Genomic DNA, 19,933 nt, shown 5'->3' with positions numbered 1-19,933 from the left:
AGACCAACTGACACCTCTGCTTCCAAATATTTCAAGACAGTGGCAGAACGACTCTTAAGGTAAAAACGCATTTTTCTCTCTCTGATGTTCTCAAACACGGAATTGGTTCTACACCCTCCTCTCAAAGGACATGATGTTGTTGATGTCAATATGCTGCCCCCCTGCTTCCCACCATCACACTCCACCAGAAGCAACAACTGCACTACTTATTGTCATTGTATAGACAATAGTTTTCACCCTTTATAAGACAAGTCAAGTAGCAAATACTTTCTCCTCAAGGTAAAGCATTACAAAGAACACGAAGATCACAATGAAGCACACAATCTACCTTTAAGTGTGCTGCACTGTGAAGTCCAGAAAAGCAAAGCAAAATAAGAAGATACAACAGTAGTCCACCATCTAAAAAGTGACAGATACGCACTGTGAAGACTAAATAAAAAATAAGTTTTAAAACCCTAATGCAGAATTATCACACCAATAAAAGTACAGAAAACATTTTTCAGCAAGAAGAGAGTAATAAAATTAAATTTGGGAGAAAACGAAGAGCAACTTTGCACCAGAACGTGACAAAGAAGTGGCTATACAAAATACTTTCTATATCCTACATCTTGGGGCGAGGCATGTTTCCCACACTTTAAGCAAGATTTGTTGGATTTGTCAGGTTAAGAACGGCTCACTGAAAGGCAGCCCTTGTTCCCAGCCATGCTTAGCCCTTCCTTTCCACCATTCAGTGCTGCAAGCTGCCCCGTGCCAATCGAAAGTCTCCCACCAAGCCCCCATTGTCCTTCCTCAAGCGGCTGGAAATCTGACCTATATAGCATCTGACCCCAAATAACGTTGCCAGACATTCTGTCACTTCCAAAGAGACCGACTAGTTAATAAGTAGTTTTCTACACTAACAGTGTAAAATTAGTATCCTAAGAATATAATTTACAAGTGGAACTAAATACCCCTTAAAAGACGAGATGATAAAAGTAAAACCCACTGGAATGCTTTGCGTTTTCTTCTAGTAATTTAACCATTGCATGATATAAAAGAAAACTCAAAGAACCACAAGCAGTTCCTGTGCTTGGAAACCAGTGGTTAAGAAACTGCAGCAACTTCCTCTAAGGATGCTCGCTCCCTACGCATATATTCACTGCACATACAGAATCTAGGAATTGCCATATTAAGGAACTTAATTGCCCACCTTAGCATTCAGAAAGGGACCGTGTAGTGCATCACATCTGGAATACGCTGGCAGCATGTGCTGGGCCTGGCCGAGCCCCCAGCAGCCCTGCAGTGCTGCGCTCGCACCGGTGCCCGCTGGCGGTGACAGCCCACTGGGGTTCTGCTGCTGAGCGGGGCTCCCGCAGCACCACGGCTTCTCCAACCACCCACCCCAGGCTGGGGGGGGCAGGTCTTGGCAGGGGACGCAGCCAGGACAGCTGACCCAAAGTGACCAAAGGGATACTCTGTACCGTATGACATCTGCTCAGATATAAAAGCGAAGAGCAAGGAGGAGGAAGGCAGGGCATTCGTTATTTACGGCATTTGTCTTCCAGAGCAACCGCTACGCGTACTGAAGCCTGCTTCCCGGGAAGTGGCCAAACATCACCTGATCATGGGAAGCAGAGAGTAACATCTTTTGTTTTCCTTTGCTTCCATGTGTGCAACATTTGTTGTTGCTTCACTAAACTGCCTTTATCTTAACTTACAAGGTTTTTTCGTCTTTTCTCACCGCACCATTCTGCTGAGGAGGGGAGTGACAGAGCGGCTTGGTGGGCACCTGCCATCCAGCCAAGGTCAACCAACCACGTAAGAGTAGCTCTTTATCCCTAGAGCCTTCAGACAACTGTCCAGCTTATGTCCTGAAACATGTGACATTACAACACAGTGCAACATAATCATACCATCCAATGCAAGCTTTTTCTCTATACACAACAAAACTCAGTGTAAGTTACATTCCTGGCCCCAGTGATGTCCTACATAGAATTTCAGGCTTTAGAAGTCCAGCCACCTGAACAACAGTGTGGCTCAGAACCCATACTCCCTCCTCTTCTTTTTCTTTTTTAAAAAAAAGATGTGGCACAGAACTTCAAGATACCATATAAGCCAGCTGTTTCTGAACTGAACCCAAAGAAAACTGTTCCTTCATGATGCATTCATTATGGGTGCATAAGCTAATACCATATTAAGAAAGAAAAAATTCACAAAGTAAGAAACTGTGTTCCTTTTCTTTATTATGAAGTACCGATACCTTGCATACAACATGCAATTTATTGCTTATTGACATTATTGCATATATCAAAGGGGAAAAAAAAAATCAGCCAGTATCATTTTATGCAAGCTCCTAAACTGTTCAAACAAAATACAGAAATGCTTCACAATACCACTGAAATGCAAACAAATAACTCAGAATTTATAATAAAAAGTAAGTTTAAACTTATAATACTTAATCATTTGCTTTACCATAACCGATTACTTTTATCACTGATCTGCAGAATTGTTATATTGCATTTTTAAGTTTTTGTGCCGTGATAAGGATTGCTACTACAATCAGGCCACATTATAATTTGAACTTAATAATGTGATCCTGACATTTTGTGACAGCATTAGTATTTACTGCAAACCAGATTGTCAACATGTACCAGAAATCAGTCTAGCAGAATTTACAGTTTTCAGCCTTGCTCTGCACATAAGTTAGATACATTTATAAAGTTTCTTCTTAGACAGAAGATTATATAAACATTTTTGAATTACAGGCTCCGTTACTTATGCCTAACTTGTAACTCATTTGTTCCCAAGAGATTTTGTGGTTTGGTTTTATATCAAGTTAGCTGTGCTTACGTGTTAAATTATTCTACATATATATAGATACCTGTCAATATTAAAGAAAACACTGTTTGGTATATGCATGCTAGAACCAAATCCAGGATATTTGGATGTGTGCATATGAAGTGTGCAAATTACATAGCCGAGCTCATGATTAGCCCTTTTCCTCCTTTTCCCCCATCGTGGGTTATTTTGTGAAACTTGAACAGGGTTACAATAAACAAAATATCCAAAATATCCTGCATTCAAAATGTTATGTATTACAGCTTAGTATTAATATTTAAATGTTGCTTTCAAACGTAGCAGATTTTTAAATACCAAAATCTAAAAACTTACATGCAACATCTTCCACTTGGGTGCAGATTCTTATATACTTAAATATTTATAGGCTCATAAAAGCATGTCCTGTCCACAAGACAAGTACAATGTTTGACATCCCACGCATAGATTAAAAATAAAGATACACTACAGTATATTTTATTTGCTTTTGTATTTTCAATTTCAGTAAGTGGGAAGTTATAAATAGCACACTGAATCATTATATGGTTGATACCAAGTCATGCTGAACTCTTCATAATTCACTCTTTTAAAGACGTTTCCTTTACCTTACAACTAGATTTAAAAAAATTTATGTACGTGGTTATAATCAGATGCCCTCTCAAGTGCAGGACATCACACAATGAAACTGATCTCGGAAGAAATTTTGCCAAAATATTTCTTATACCAAACAATACAATTTATTCTTCATAGCTACCTTCTATTCTTTACTGAGCTATAAAGTGCTTGGTTATTATAAATAGAGCAAGAATGTCAAAGGAGGTAGCTAGTAGAGATTTATAACACGTAAGAAACCTTATCAAGTGTTAGTCACCTAAAAGTATGATCTGATGCTTAATTCCAGATCTCTAAACATCCCAAGATCCCACATATCTTTCACCTTCTCTACCCTAAAAAAAGAACTTGAAAGTTGTGTTCAGGAAATCCTCAGACCTTGGCCTGCCCAACAAAGAGATTTTACCTGGGTTTGGATGAATGTTAAAGTTCATGAATACTGATCATCATTTCCATTTGACTGCTGTCAGGATCTCAGCAATGAAGTACTGTTCTTTTTCCAGCTGTCAGATATATTCCACAGACAGAGAAACCCCACCAGGAACAAATCCTTCCCTGTAGCCAGATAATGAGGTTGTACAGTAGGCTATTAAAAATATGCAAGAAGGTTGTCCATACATTTCAAAGTCATAGAATGTTTTGGGTTGGAAGGGACCTTAAAGATTGTCTAGTTCCAGCCCCCCTGCCACAGACAGGGACACCTTCCACTAGACCAGGTTGCTCAAAGCCCATCCAGCCTGGCCTGGAACACTTCCAGGCAGTTTTTAGTCTGAAAATTCTAGTCCCTTTCTATTTGCTTTATTGACAGCCAACACTGCACCAGATCCTAAGCTGGAGTAATTATCAAGCAGCCCTTTATTTTCCTCTGAATGGTTCAGCAGAAGCATCACAAAACAATTTTACAAATTTCTCTATTTATGGAAAGCTTGTATGTCCGTGTACTTAAAACACACAAGTCCAAGAGAAAAAGTCCTCTTCATACAGCAAACAACAACTGATAACCCATTTTATACAGTTTGAAAATTGTAAATAGATTAGTTTTCCACTGTGAACAGATATAGAAATACCTAAACCTTTCTGCTATGTATCGGTCTGCTGTTGTCTCAACCAGAGCAGTAGGAAGACATCTGAATCTTTGTTCTTATGTTCTCAAAGTCTCCTCCACCTCTCCTCCACCTGATTGAATGCATTTGCTCATCTGTGTAAGCTTTACTCATAGGTTAACATTAGTTCTGCAGTATGAGTAATCTTCTCCTGTAATTTTCTAAGTAAAGATGGAAGTAATTCTCTTCCAGACACTGATTAATTTAAGAAATTTTAATACAAAATTTGGCATTGTTAAGAACTGGTATATAAAATCAGCTCTGCTCATTTTCCTGTGCATAGGATATTTTTCATTATTCAATAGATTCTGTTTTTTAAGCAATTAAGTTATTAAATTGAGCTCACTGAAGAGAGCATGTATTTATAGAGGTAGAGTAGGCTTCAGAGATGTCATTCTTACCACTGAAGAATGCACACAGATAACCCATAAAGCATCTCTGTAGTGTAAGGCGCTCTCGACTTCACTGAAATCCACCGATACACTCACTGAGAAAATGAGTATTTGAAATACATTTCTTCTCTGCAAGTACCGTATCCACAAATCAATTGTAAAAGCAAAACCTGACATGCCATTCCCCTGTAGTAGTTCTGAAAGTGGTATTTACTCATCTTTTGATGAAGAAGTTAAGCCATAAAAAAAAGGAAACTTGCATTCCTACATACAGCCTTATCAATACAGACTCTCCCATGATCATCGTGCTAATTTTATGTCACCTGGTACTGAAGCATGTAAAAGAAAAGAAAACTAAGATATCTGAGCAATTTTAACAGGATTAACTCCTTCCAATTGATATGTCCATGCCAAAGACACCTGGTGACACACCAAGAGTCTGCTTTTACACTAGACAATGCATCTGTTAAAAATAGAAGCTTTAAGCCACTAATAAGAGAATATTACATTCTACAGGTAGCATTTATTACGATGCTACTTATCATGCATTTACTTTTTTGCATAAAAAAGCAAAGACACAAGCTTGCAACATTAAATTTCATCAATGTTTCACCACAGTTTTAAAATAATAAAGTGCAATTGAAGAACAGGTGCTGCAGTTATCTAATTTGCTGTATTATAAGCCTTTAATGCCAGGTAAGAAGTGCCCTACACTAATGTATTCAGTACATTACAACTTTGCAGCCTGTTTACTACACTTCTTGCTGAATACACAAGTGTTAATGATTTTATTTTTTTTTTTCATCAGGAAATTGTCTTCTGACACATAGTAAATACGTAACATAACTGCAATATATTAAAAAAAACAAATTAGAAAATTTAAACCTAATGCATTGCAAAACATTGTTTTAATTACACCAATTTTGTATAGCACTCCAAAATCTTACACATTTTAAAATAATCGTCACACTGCCCTTTCATTCTGGATTGTTGCCTTGTTCCCTGAAGTGTATAGTGCAGGGTTTTGGGTAGGTTTTTTTTTTGTTGTTGTTTTTAATGTAGTTTTAACATAATTTTATTATATCTTGACCTACTTCCCCCCCCCCATCACATACAAGTCTATGTGGAAGTGAAAGAAATGGACCATTTTAATTAATGTTCTCCATTGAAAATAAAAAAGATTTTAAATCCTGAAGTTAAAGATTAATGCTAAGAAGGGATGAAATTCAAAAAATTTTGTGAGTTATCCCTTTAAGAGTTGCTCCCAATCAACTTCTTTCCTCCTACTTCCTGAACAACAAAAGCAGACTTCTACTTTCAAACATATTCTCCCAAGTGTTTGAATTTACTCGATTTAAAATTAATTTTGGAAATGAACGAGCTATTACAAAATGGTTCCCTGATCTAGTGACTTCGAAAGCAGAGGAAAAAGCATTTAATGTACACCTTTAAGTCATAGAGGTGACAGAACACAGAAGCTTCATACGTAGCATAGCTTTTGCATTAGATACACTGAAATCACTATTTTAAAAGATACCACATTCTGCAAATTAGTGTAAAAGGGAGACTCTTTCTTTCAGCAAAGCAGGTCACAGGATCAGCTCTCGGGCTATGGATTTACTGGTACCCAATAAGGTACCGCGCTCGCTCACATCACACCGCTGAGCAGATTGCCAGCTTTCCCAAGGCATAAACAGATCTTTTGTCTGTAGGCTTGCGAGGTATTAGTAAGCACAGAACCCAAAAAACACAAGTATTAACAATCCTTGATCTCCCTTAACAAGGCAGGATTGGGAAACGGTTTTGGAAAAAAGCCTGCCCAGCTAAACAGTAGAACTAGGCTTATAAAAGTGCATATCACACTAGCCCAAACAATGCTCCCTGGCATCATTTTAATTGGGGAACTACACTCATCACAGCTGCCCTGGTTATAAGGCATTTCTGCCTGAGCAGTCCTCTTGGGGTCTTACAGACACCAGAGTCCAGGAAAACAGGAACGCTCTATCCCTCACCTGAGAGCACAGTACTGGGATGCTCGCACCTCCAACCACAGCGGGGAGAGCTCATGTCACCCCGTGTCCCGGTTTCAGCAGCTACATGGGGCTTAGTCACCGGCCAGGGTTAAACCACGACACCCAGCTTTGTTAGAGGAAACAGGGCAAGAGCAAAACTAATCAGCCTACGCAGGGTAAATATTTTACCTTTCCGTTAAAAAATAAATCGCTTAAACAGCCTGCTACAATCATTGGGATGCGCACTAAAGTACTGAGCCAAAATGGACACTTTCAGCACACCTTACCAGAAGGTATAACAGATAAGAAGTAACATTAAAAAAACACCAAACAAACCACACAAACCCCCCAAACCACCAAAACAACAAAACCCACACCAAGAAAAAGAACAGAAATTAATCAGTCCCAATTCAGATGTGGTTTAAAGTAAGCAAAACAAAACCAAACTACATGCAAATGCCGCCTTCAAAATCATTCAGAAATAAAAAACAGGATTTCCTCAAATTGTATTATAAATTAGACTCAAGACTACTCCTAGGTGGTAAGATCACTTCCTGATAACCTCCAAAGCTTGAAGTTTGCAGAAGAAGGAACAGAGTACCTACTGACAAATAACATGGTTTAAAAAAAATAAAACATGTCGTCTACAAAGTGAACTGTCATTATTCTATGGAATTACCGTACAGCTTTACAGAAGTTTGGCACAGTTAATTAGAGAATGTTTTCAGTCAAAAACTCAGATTTCTGATGCGATTAACAAGGAAAGTGTGACAAAAAAAAAAAATGAACACTTCACATCAAATGGGTCACTTCTGTCACAAAAGAAAAAAATATTACCAAACATTACATATCACATATACAGAAGAATTATCTCCTTACAATTCAACTTCATATCCAAATAGCCAATGGTTAAAAATACTCCGAGGAGAGCTGCAGCACTTCTCAAAGGTAGTAGCAGCAAAAGAAAAAGCACTCCAGTAAGAATTATGCGGTTTCCACACATCATTTACCATATTAACTTATGCAAAAATTTCCATGGGCAACATAGATGTACTATTGCATGTAACCTAACACAGCAAAAGTGAATCCTTCCCATCAAAATCAGAGAATCTTCACAATTTTTAAAATATTCTGTAGTCTTATAATACAGCATTTTAGATAAAATTATTTCATAAATCTCCCCAATTGGTTTGCATTCACGTAAGGCAGAACAAAAAGCAGTAAAAGACTTCACAGAATCAAAGCTACAATTTTAGCTTTTCTTGCAAAAAATTAAAAAGTTGTCAAGAATGAAATCTTGATTGTTATTCCTAGAAGAAAACATAGAAACGTGCCAGGAAAATTGCACTGTATCAGGAGTTTGGGGATTTTTTTTTGTTTTCTAAAAAAAAGAGAGATGTCAGTATTCACGGGATTTACAAAAGACATTAATCTGAGAAACCTGAGTGAAACACTTTGAACACACTGGTGGACAAGCAAGTAACCAGTCTGCTCTTTTCTAATTTCAGTAGCTTGTAACTCTTTAGAACAGACACGTGGAACTCATTTGTGTGAGCTTTTGCTTTTACTCCTCACTGGACAGGATCCGTAAAGCATGGCCCTGTGTGTGCAGGCAGTGTGGCTAGGGAAAGAGTAAGGTCAGTACAGAGGTAATACCTTGTTTCCTTAAAAGGAGCATTCCATGGCAGAAATGTGCACTGTTTCAGTGAACCCAAACTATTTTCATAGCAGAAACTTCATTTTATGCATATGATTTCTAGTCATATTTTCCATTTCTATGCGTTTTGGCTTCCTCCTGTCCAATAAGACAAATGACTTTGTAGCATCCTTTTGCAATTTTGACCATCCACATCACGTTCATAACATCCAAGACAACACTTGAGATAATCCAGGCGCTCTGGGCTGCAAATCCTAATCTCTGGAAAGCCTCTGTTCCAAATGAAGAAAGTACATGGCTGTAATATATAGGCATGACGGCAATCCTCACCACGAAGAACACAACTGTCATCAGCACACCATTGACGATGTTGGCCTTTGAAGATTTGGGATATCCCAGTACTTCAAAAAACCACCTGCAAAAGAATTGTTCACAGATACCAGGCAGACTTGAAGCCGTGTCATTAAAAAAGGATTTTATGTCATGGTTTTTCTAATTAATGATTTACTTTATTAATTGCTTCTACCCTTATCATTTCTAAATAACTGCACTGTGTCTTGGCTTAGTTACAAATTCCTCTGCTTGGCTGCATTTTATTTTCCCCGCTTAAGCAGTGTGTGATATCCAGTACATTGCAGAACAATGCGTAGAAAATCTTGCTTTGAATTGTAAACCAATTGACAGCCAGTGTGTATTTCAGTGACTATTGTATAACACACTATAACTCAAAATCTCTTTTAAAATTACAAATACAGACTTATTACTTGTTACTACATTTTGCACCAATAGGCAACTAAAATTCTATTTGTTTCCCTGAAAGCAATTCTAGCATGGCATTTGGATATGGTAATCTAGATGCAGCTTTAATTTCCAGTTTCTCAGATTCAGGATTTTCTCACTGCTTCTGTTCAGCCCAAAACCAGAACTTCAGAACCAGACATTGTAAACGGCACTGGATCATGTCACAGCTAGGTATGTTACTTAATGAAAAAGATAAATCTAACTCCCCAGCCTTTCCTACTACTGGGTCATAAGTGATCTTTAAAAAAAAAAATAAATAATAATCTTGCATATTAATTCCCTAATAGACAGGAATAACATCTATTGCCTAGAATACAGATCCTACAGCTTGAATTCCTAGGAAAAGGGACAAACTCCTCCAATTCTTTAACATTTACACTTAAACCAGAATAAAAGCAAGGAAAATTTGTGCAACAGTGGCAGGTTAAAGACAGGACCAGAGGAAAACTACTAAAATTACTGTATTCATGATGGGGGATGGGGAGGGGAAGTGGAATAATCAGTTTCATTCCAAGAAGATATGGGGGTAAAACTATTTAACAAAATAACAGTTTTAAAACTGGTTTTAAAAGTATTTTTAATTACCTACAGATTACAACTTAGGTAATTATAGATATACTAAAAAGATTTGCCAGACATCCAGCTCTAACAGAAAAAGTCCAGGAATTCATTAAACATGCAACTAAGGCAATTAAAATCCTGGCTCTCAAGGTAGCAGTTCAGCCTGGAAGCAGGATACCTCACCACAGAAACACTTACTGGGATGATAAAAAGAGAGACCTGGTATATTTGGTCAGACTAACAGAGTCTACAAATTCATTGACATATATGATGCAGATTCCAAAAGCAGTATCAAAAAAGGTTGTAAGATATGTTGTGATGTGCCAGTATAGGCAACTGGACACCTGCTTAGCAACTTCCCTCTCCCAGCAAATTAAAAAAATAACAGTCAGCACATCACAGTTATCATTACAATTTTACCCACCACAGTTCATAATTGATTACAGAAATGCTGATACCAACATTAAAAGATCTAAATGCTTGGCATGGAGACAACCTCCAATTAGACACCCCTAACAACACAGACAGGAAATACAGACAATTCTGAGATTAGAATATCTTCTTATATTTTAATAATAGCTCTTTTGGCAATACTAAGAATGCAAACAAGAGACATAATGTAAGTCATTATCATTATCCACTACTTACTGTCTTCAGGGTCTGGTTCTCTTCAAATTTAATGGGGAAAAAAAAAAAACACCCCAAACCCCCAAAAAAACGCAAACATTCATGCACTAATGAGATGACATCCCTTAGTGCGAGGGACCTTATCTCCTACAGTGACTTCCATTTCTCTGAGAAAGCAGTAAATGTTGGTATTCAACGACACATGATCTCACCACAGGCATTTTAAAAGTATAACATATATTACTTCTAATAGCCAGATGTACCATGATACTTCCAAACACCAGCCCAAAAGGTAAGCATCAGTATAGGTACCACTTAAACCCAGGATGAAATCCTATCTTGGTAGATGTCAGCTGGGAGAACAGCCATCCACCAGGACATGAATTTCAATATAGAAACCTAAAATATAATGCCACCTTTTCCATTTTCTTACTCTCCTCTTCCTTGTATTACTAAAATAAGTTTAAAGTGTTAATTTTCTCCTCAGTTTCTCTGTGCACATGAAGTATGGACTGCATTAGACTATAACCTCCTACTCAACTGTGCGTGGGCAAATGAAAGCAACCTCTGAGGAGCTCCATTATCCCACCCTACCCTCCTGTAAGTTGCACTTACCAAGCTAATGATCTAAAGGGATTTCAGCACAATCTTTTTTATTCTTAGAGATCTGAGGAATGGTCAAGTCTCATAAAATATTTCAGAGTTTACAGTCATAATGTAGTAACAGGTAATACTCAGTACCCTATTTGCAGGAGGATTACAGTTCCTATTTGCCTTACAAACCTTATCATTTCTTTACCAGGCACCTGGAAAAGAAAACAGATGCCACACATGTACGCTCAGTAAAGTAAAAATACACCCCAAAAAGTACACTTAAGGAACAGGCAGCTGATATGCTGAAAGATCTGACCCTACATTGCAAAAAAACAGAGGAAGAGGAGAGAACCGTAGCACTGCTTATACCAAAGCCCCTCTTCTGAGGTGAAGTCTTCCTGGGGCAAATCCCTGTCCCCAGCTGGGTTATGGTGGCTACAGAGTAAGGAGAGAAGCCACCCTCCCCAGAGCACCGGGAAACTCCACTGACTGCTTTCCCCTACCTGCTGTACATGGCGTTACCACGGTCCGTTTCTGATACTCACAGCACCAGTTCTAGTAGCAACACTAGAACCAGAAGCCGTATCAGGCTTTGACTCCCACTGAGGTCTGCAAAAGAGCCTTCTGCCACTTTCTTCTCTGATCACAAGTGTGAAGATTAACCATTCCATTTAGATGCTTTACTGTTTTTCCAATTTAAGGGATTAAAATAATCTACAGAACTATTTTTAAAGTAAATAAAGAATAAACATTTATAATGTTCTATGTATTCATATGCCTATATTAATATTGATCTATAAACGTGCAGTATTGCAAAATAAACTTCAAACGATCTAGGGCAATGCAATTCCATTCTTGTACTCGGATGACAATGCTATCTTGCTTCTTTTCCTAGCCCATAATACTAAAAGAAAAACCCCTGTTGAAAATTATGGCTTTATTATAATAATTAAACAAACATACAGAGGTTAAACACCAATATTATTATTTGTGAAGTGTGTGTTCAGTAGTTTCATAAAAATCTGGCATTTCATATGAAAGCAGGTCTACTCTAAAAAGGAACTTGGGTATGAATACATTAGTTATACTGTTGCAACTATAGCAGAAAAAACTTCATAGCAAAAACCGTATCTGCATAGCAATCCTTAGTTCAATATATATATATAAATTCCCTTTCAGCAGACATTCAACAAAAAAGAAATCCTTCTTAAGTGACAGAAATAATAATACAGATTCAAATTTAAAGTAACTACACAAAAACTCCCTAACCACTTACCGCTGATTGACAAAAGGAGTGGAAAACTCTGCAAGCAGACGGAAGTTTCCAAAATAAGCCAACAGACCTTTGCTCTGGTTAGCAAAACAAAATAGAGATACAAAAATCAACAATGTAGATGTGAAATCTTGATTAAAATCTTCAAGTATACACAGAATGATACATCTCAACCTCCTTATTAAAACTCATAGTGAGTTTGTCAGCTGTGGCCAATTTCCTTACAATTTCAAAATGAAGTTTACTACAAAAGCTGCGGTTGTCCTTCAGGTATCTTGAATCAGTAGTTCCTTACTTTACCTTTTGGATTTCTCAGTGTCTAAACAAACTGAACAGAAACACTGTAAGCTAAAGAAAAGTGTCTCTGCATTATTTTAGGAACATAATTTGCCAAAGTGAAGATGAACCCCAGCTCTTAATTGGCAGCAGAAAGATCACACAGAGCCCTTCTCTCCTCCACATGACAGGCAAAGGCCTTTCCACCAGCTCTGCAGCAGTCCCTGCCGTGCCCTGGCCGTCAGAAGAAGACCACATCTTCTCCTTGCTAGCATCCAGGTAATGGTGTGGTACATTTACACTGATACGCGTAAACTGAGCCCTTTCCTCCAAGTGACAAAGTACAGCATATTCTCTGCTTTATCGTTTGGTTGTGCTGGCAATAGTATCCCGTTACACAATGGTTGGATAAGCAGCAGTTTGCAGATATAGAAAGATTTTTTGAAAAATTTTGGTAGGTCTCCTGAAAAAACCCATAGAGTGTGTGTCACGATTCCTAGTTCCCCCCCTGAGCATGCTAATGCCCACTACTTCAGGCATTTCATGTCATTTCACACTGAAATACCAAGTAGAATTTGGTATACCAAATACCAAACAGAAAATTTGTGTTCTTAATCAAATTCTCTCCTATCTTCAAGAGCAATTTTTGAAATAAGATACTTAGGAATAACGTTCTCTGAAGATAAGAGAATGACAGTAACACAGAGACATATCCAAATAATAACTGCTTTTAAAAAGTTCACACTAACACTACGCTTTCTATCTACTCCAGAAAAAAACTAATGGATTTTCTGCATCAGGGATTAGCCTTGGCAGTGGTATTTTCATTTCTCTAGTATTCAGCTCTAATTCACTTTCATTCGTGATAATATTAGTAGATCTAATTATCTTCAACCCGAAACAGAGCATTTACTTATCCGTGTACTTCATCCTCTTTAAAACATTACATGGGAAATCTGACAGTAATCTGGCATCTCGACACTTTTAATATTGTAATCCTGGGATTCACACAGTAGGCAGGGAAAGAAATGTGGTAAATGAACTAAATTCTATTTTATAAAATGTATTTATTTATTGAATGAGCTTTTCAGAAGAAATTCAGAAGCATTACTCTGGAGGTCAATGGGATTTGTACCAAGTCACATGGGCATCTCCGAGAAATTCCAGCAGCAGCAAAGAGTAACCAAGTCTTTATCCTCAACAGTATCCTTCTCTTCCTCTTTTTCCTTTAATGTACATATGACACAGATATTTGTGGATATATACAGTTAATCATCCGTTGCTTCCCCACAAAGTAACCTTAAACAAGAAGCCTCAGAGGATCAGTTTGTATGACCACAGATTTGGGGGGGCGGTAGGGTGTGTGTGTGTGTAAATCCCAGGAAAAAACACACCCAGCTGTTTGTAGTACATTCACCAGAGCTAGGGATCACTGACCTATGGCCTCTGCAAATAAGAGCAGAACATAACCACTTGAAACCATTTCTTTCTAACTTTCTAACTAACTAGTCACACTTGTGATTTTATTTGAAACCCTTTTCTATAACCATGTGAAAAGCTCCTCTATCAAAGTCTCTCTACAGCAAAAACTGAGAAGAGTTTTAATTTCAGCACTTTGGTAAGTTACACATTTTTTGTTGAAGGACTGTAACATTGAAAAGGCATGCACTTACCGCAAATGACTGATAAAACCATTTAGAAAATAATGATGATTCAAAATATGAATATGCCTTTCACAAAACTAATACACCAACCAGTGAAAAAAAATTTTAAACACTAAGCAAATGAGATCTCTAAAAGCATTGTCTTCAACGTCATCTGCTTGTTATGTTACTGGAAAATAGAGCACTCACCAGTACAAAATAGTAAGCATACAGAGCTGCCAAGTGATGTATTACAAAAAACTTGTCACCAATTGCCTTCCAGTAGTAAATAATAAGCAACAAATCTACAAGAGAAAAGAAATAATGATAAAGAACAATTTATTACACTACCACTGACCTCAGAATAGCGTTTCTCTAAGTTTTAGAGGTATAAATGCCAACATACGGCATCAGTAGAAACTCTCTGAATTATCTGTGAACAGAAAAACTTCATCCTAAAGACTTTACTAGTCCAAGCATTAAGAAACAGTATTCTTCCAAAAGTTGCCATAAATTATTACTTTCCACATAAATGGAAGTACAGAGGTGACAGCTTTAGCTGACATATTTTGGAAGGAAAAAGTGGATCCCAGATCTTATAGCATAACTTCACACTTATGAACCCAAATATTTGGAACAAGTGACCAAAAAAAATAAGGGGGTGGGGGGGGGGGGGGGGGGAGGAAAGGAGGAGGAGTGGGCTACGAGCGGCATAGCCAATATAAAAATACATGCAATAAATGCAGGGATCTATTATGGGGAACTTCTGAATCAAGAACTAGTTATATTAGCAAATGGAACCATTTACCAAAAATATTTTGTAATGGGCACTTGGAATGAGTAGCATGTTTACTTAAGTTAATCAGAGTTTTCCAATTACCACAAAAGTGATATAGTGGACCTGAGTTACTGTTACCAGGAAAGCTTTGACACAAAAGTTCCTTCTTCTCCCATGATGGTCTGAGATTTCAGAAGATTTTCTTTTCTTTAGTGGAACAAGCAATTTCTGCCCCTACTTTCTCCAAATGAGTACTTTGGACTGGAATATTAGTGACCAAGGTTCCAAATCAAAGATTCTTCCCTGTGCCTTTTGTATCTCCAGTGATTACCTTGATGTCTTTTATATTAGCTAACCTCAGGCAAGACTCCATCATCTGACTTAGCCATGCCACTTCCTATCAATAATTAAAACATTAACTATATAAAGAAGCGAGAGAGAATGAGTGCCCAGGTTCAGGTCTCTGTTCAAAGGCATTCATTAATTCATAATGAAAGTCTACTGCATAATTATTCAAAAATAGATACCAATGAATTTAAAGATGGGAGCTGAAGTTCTTACAAAAAAACAGACTTAAACTATCCCACAGTTTAACTGAGTGTGCTGATCACCCCATTATCAGTTCCACTAGGGTGAGAAATGTAGTCTGAGATACAATCAAGTCCACAGCCCAATCTCTGACCAGAGACTCCATCCTAACATGAGAAGTTTTCCCTGAAAATAGTCCAAGTCACAACAGGTTTTTGCTTTGGTAAGTCAGTATTATCCATACACACCACAAAAGAAAACTCCAAAGCATTTTGTAGCAAAATTCGCATGCCAGTTTTAGTTGACAGTAAATGAGGAACACAAAACATATATAGGGGTAAACGCCATACCAACAAAATAACTAAATTTTCCATGTTTACACATGACTAAATTTTGGCTTAAAGTGAGACTGAAAGGTGGACAGGCAGGATCCTATGGCATCATTCGCTCAGCTTGTATTGAGGGTTACTAAAATGCTTGTGCCAGCATTCTGAGGTCACAGAAGAAACATGATAAAAGAGCTACAAGTTGTAGACACTCTGAAGGGAGTGAAGGGCACTGCTTTAACACCTTCTCAGCTGGCTGAAAAACAAGACTGAGCTGGAGTTGGTGGTTGTGTATCAAACCATCATAAAGCCACACGGTGGCATTTCCTCAGTGCTTGGGGAGATATCATTCCATCTTCCACATTCACTGGCAAGATCCTGTGATTTCACCACAACCCACAACTCCATTAGCAATTTAAAAGCCACAGCAGAAACTATTGTATACACATCTTATCTCTAGCATAGTGGCTCAATATAAACATATAGGCATAGTGACTCAATATAAATATACAGGTTGCGTGTGTGTTATATACATGTTGCATAATTACCAGAAATGAGGTAGCCTGTGGTAATAGCAATATTCAGTTTCACAATTGAAGGGTCACCCCTGTAAACATACCAAAAATACACAGTTACAGCCTTTATAACAAGGTAATTTGCAAAGGACATACACATACCAAACACAATGTCCATCGGGTCACCTTATTCTTATCCCATCAGTAAGACCTTATGAGATTTGGTTAAAAAAGGTCCTAGTCACGCAAATGGATTACTTTTTACCCAGATATAAGACTAACTACCCTAACCAGGACTACCCTCTGCCTTTGGATAGAGACTGCCCCCAAGAGCCTTGCTATTGCTAGGGTCCAGCGCTGAAACCCAGCAAGTACCCTGAGCTGGCTTCTCTGGAAACAGAGAGCAAGAGAGAACAGCGCAGGCAGTGGCTCTTTAGCACTTTAACTGACACTCTTGCGTCTCCATTTTTGTTCTTCTGCCAGTGTTAAAACTTTGTTAAGGGTGACAAAAATATCTTGCTCAACTGGTGCTTTTCATATTCATAAGAGGATGGATGCTTATAGGGATAAGCAGAGTAGAAGAAGACATGAAAGGAATTATTTGCCAGTTCTTTGGAGCCAAGGAGCCTTCAAGAAGAAATGCTTTTCAGAGTAGTTTCACACCTTCTGTCCCTTCCCTTTTGGTGCCAAACATTCAGCAGGCAAAGCTCTTAGCACACACACAACTTCAGTTCCTCTAGGATTTTCAACAAATCCAAACTTGTGAATACAGCTCAAGAGAGGGCAGCATCCACGTTAAAGCAAGTAACATTTGTTCTTTCCTCCACTGTCCCCTCTGCATTCCTACTTTGAGGAGTTTTGTAAGCAGATCTCTTTTTCTCAGCACAGAGATCGTAACTTTTATTTTAACTAAGTTGTGCATCTAATCTAGATGTTTTCTGTAAGTATGAATTGAGCTTCAAGTGACAGATCCACAGATTTATAAAACGTGCACTGCTCCAGACAAGCTGTGACAGCAATCTTTGTTGTAAACCTTTTGAGAAAAGAGGAACATAACTGTGCTTACAGCCACCTCCAATACAAAGTCTACCTCAGCTAGAAAGCAGTAAAATGCTATTACTTAGCTATTACTTCTTAATCCTATCGGAAGGAAACAGTGGGAGAGATTTCCTGTATTATTAAAATCTGCTCACTAGATTTGAAGGCTTTCTTAGTGTCTAAAACTAACTGCTTCTCTGAGCGAGGGGGTAGCTTACAGGAAAATAGGACTCACAAAACCAGAATTCTGCCATTAGGTGAGGAAAAGGATTACCAGGAGAGCCTGAAGCGCACTCCATCTCTTAACGCTGGCCACAGAAGCTCTCTTAACTACAACTTGAGACAGGAACATCCTTCCATGGCTTCAAAACCTGGTTTCATGAGTTACATAGGTTGTGGGCTAAGCGCTTCTTTAGGGGTAGCTCTTCTAAAACTCACAGCTAGACCCCAAGCACAGACAGATGTGTTCTCACAACTAGCAGAAACAAGAGAGTTACAGCCCTCCGTCAGATCTCCCAGCTGCAGCAGCAGCAATGTCACAACTGAACTTGTTGTTGGGAGGGCTCCCAACACACGTCAGCACCAAGACTGAGCCTGTGCCCAAGAACCTTCCTATTCTTCTCTAGAGAAGATGCAAAGGACTAAGCATGTGAAATCGGTTCCTTGATATAGGTAAACATGAGTTAACTGGATGAGACAAGGAATGACTCAATTCCTTTTGTTCTTTGCATGAGAACAGCCACCTTGCAACAAACCTTTTCTAGACTTTCTAAACCAACACTGTAACAACATGTATGGCTGCACTGCCCATCTGTCACATCCCTTCAAGAAGAGTCCATGTTACAACCCCCAGTTAATCTCAACTAATGGAAAACCTAGAATTTAGTCTAAAATCTTCTACATCTCCTGACCTATCTCCTTGAATAGGAAGTGCAATGGAGCTTATGAACCCTGACGTTTGCAGCCTAGTTTTGATGCAAGCAATAGCCAGGAGTAACAAACAGGGAGTGACTTAATAAGCAAGAGGGAAGAGCGATCTCTTTTGTGATTGCTAAGGAGGTGTGTTGGCAAATGAATTGCACGTGAACATACATAGGCAGCTATAAAAGTCCACATGACCAACTTTCTTCAAACTTCTTTGCAGATACAAAGTCATATATTGGCAACTGTAAAGTGGACAGTCATATGAAAAAGCCTGCTCTTCTATGAAGCTACAGCTTAGTTTACTTATTTACATGTTCTCCCTCTCCTAATCTGATCTCTACCACCTCCACATGTTATTCTCACCATCTCAAAAACAATTTCTACATCATCTGTTAGCTAGTCTGTTTTACATATAAAAAAAAAAAAAGGCTAAGCGTTATGAAGTCCTAGACCATCAAAAAAAGTATACATACACAGTGCTGATGGCTCCCTGTAACTTATCAATGCTCCAGACTTTATTATCGTCTGTTGGCATCTGTCATATCTAGTTTCAGTCACTACCTGGCAATAATACCATATCCTCTCTCCATTGAACCCAAACCCTTAGGAGAAGTCCTGATCCCTTTCAAGACATGTCAACAACATGCATTTGAGCCCAGAAGTTAGGCTGACATACACAGAGGCTCAGAACTTGTGACTTTCCATTATAGGTATAGGTATCTTTTTAAATCCCGCAGAAAAGAACTGGTTGGGTATGTCATAAAGTCAATGCCTACACAAAGAGGATAGCAATAGCTAGAGGGAAAGAATGGATCAAAACCATCTCAGTGGTCTAAAATTGGCGCATCTGTGTAATGTTTTCAGGCTACCTGAGCAAGAACAGTGCAAGGAAGCCACACAAAGGACTCCTGAACATTTACTTAAACTACTGAAACTAGATTCACAGATGTTTCTTGTATTGCTAATAAGAGATTCCTACAAAAAGGCTTGTCTGTGTATATAGTTCATATACATCTGTGTGTGTGTGTACACATATATATGTATATACACATAAGGCTCAAGCCCCACAGCTTTATGCCTGCATTTCAAGAGGGTATTAGATTTCCAGACTGAACAGCCTTGCAAAGGTCCATCTGGCACTTCCTGTATAACTTGGGTTTTTTTCCTCTTCAGTCTTATTCAATTAAAATCGAGACTATGTGGATTCAGCTACAAATCAATGTAAAAATGATAAGCAACTTAAGACTCAGTGTACAGCTAAGCCATAAAATAGACTGGGAAAAAATAAATGGTTAAAGCTCCACATGGTCAGCTAAGGCTTTAATTACTGTGTACCACAAACCAATACAATATATGGGGGAATGCAGAGACTAATGCTAGCATTCTCATTTTTGAGAGTAATGTACATTTTCTTCTAAGGCTGACTTTTACATCTGTAAATTCTGAGAAAACCACCCTA

The 19,933-nt window shown here is 38.2% G+C and overlaps 1 protein-coding gene across 4 annotated transcripts in view; it reads right to left on the bottom strand.

Moving 5' to 3' along the window:
- Window positions 1–2,202: 2,202 nt before the first annotated feature.
- Window positions 2,203–19,933, bottom strand: part of LOC119155609 (TLC domain-containing protein 4-B-like) — a 45,594-nt gene continuing 27,863 nt past the window's right edge. For all 4 annotated transcript variants that reach the window (XM_037404444.1, XM_037404441.1, XM_037404442.1 and 1 more), the window contains exons 4-7: window positions 16,546–16,604; window positions 14,576–14,670; window positions 12,450–12,523; window positions 2,203–9,005 (exon numbers count right to left, since the gene is read on the bottom strand). In XM_037404444.1, coding sequence (XP_037260341.1) covers window positions 8,690–9,005; window positions 12,450–12,523; window positions 14,576–14,670; window positions 16,546–16,604 — 544 coding nt within the window. In that variant the 3' untranslated portion in view covers window positions 2,203–8,689. The remainder of the gene's footprint in view (window positions 9,006–12,449; window positions 12,524–14,575; window positions 14,671–16,545; window positions 16,605–19,933) is intronic.

The sequence above is a fragment of the Falco rusticolus genome, chromosome 11, assembly GCF_015220075.1.
Source record: "Falco rusticolus isolate bFalRus1 chromosome 11, bFalRus1.pri, whole genome shotgun sequence".
Taxonomy (NCBI): domain Eukaryota; kingdom Metazoa; phylum Chordata; class Aves; order Falconiformes; family Falconidae; genus Falco; species Falco rusticolus.
Note: the sequence above shows the minus strand (reverse complement) of the source record. Positions and strands in the feature narration are given on the sequence as shown.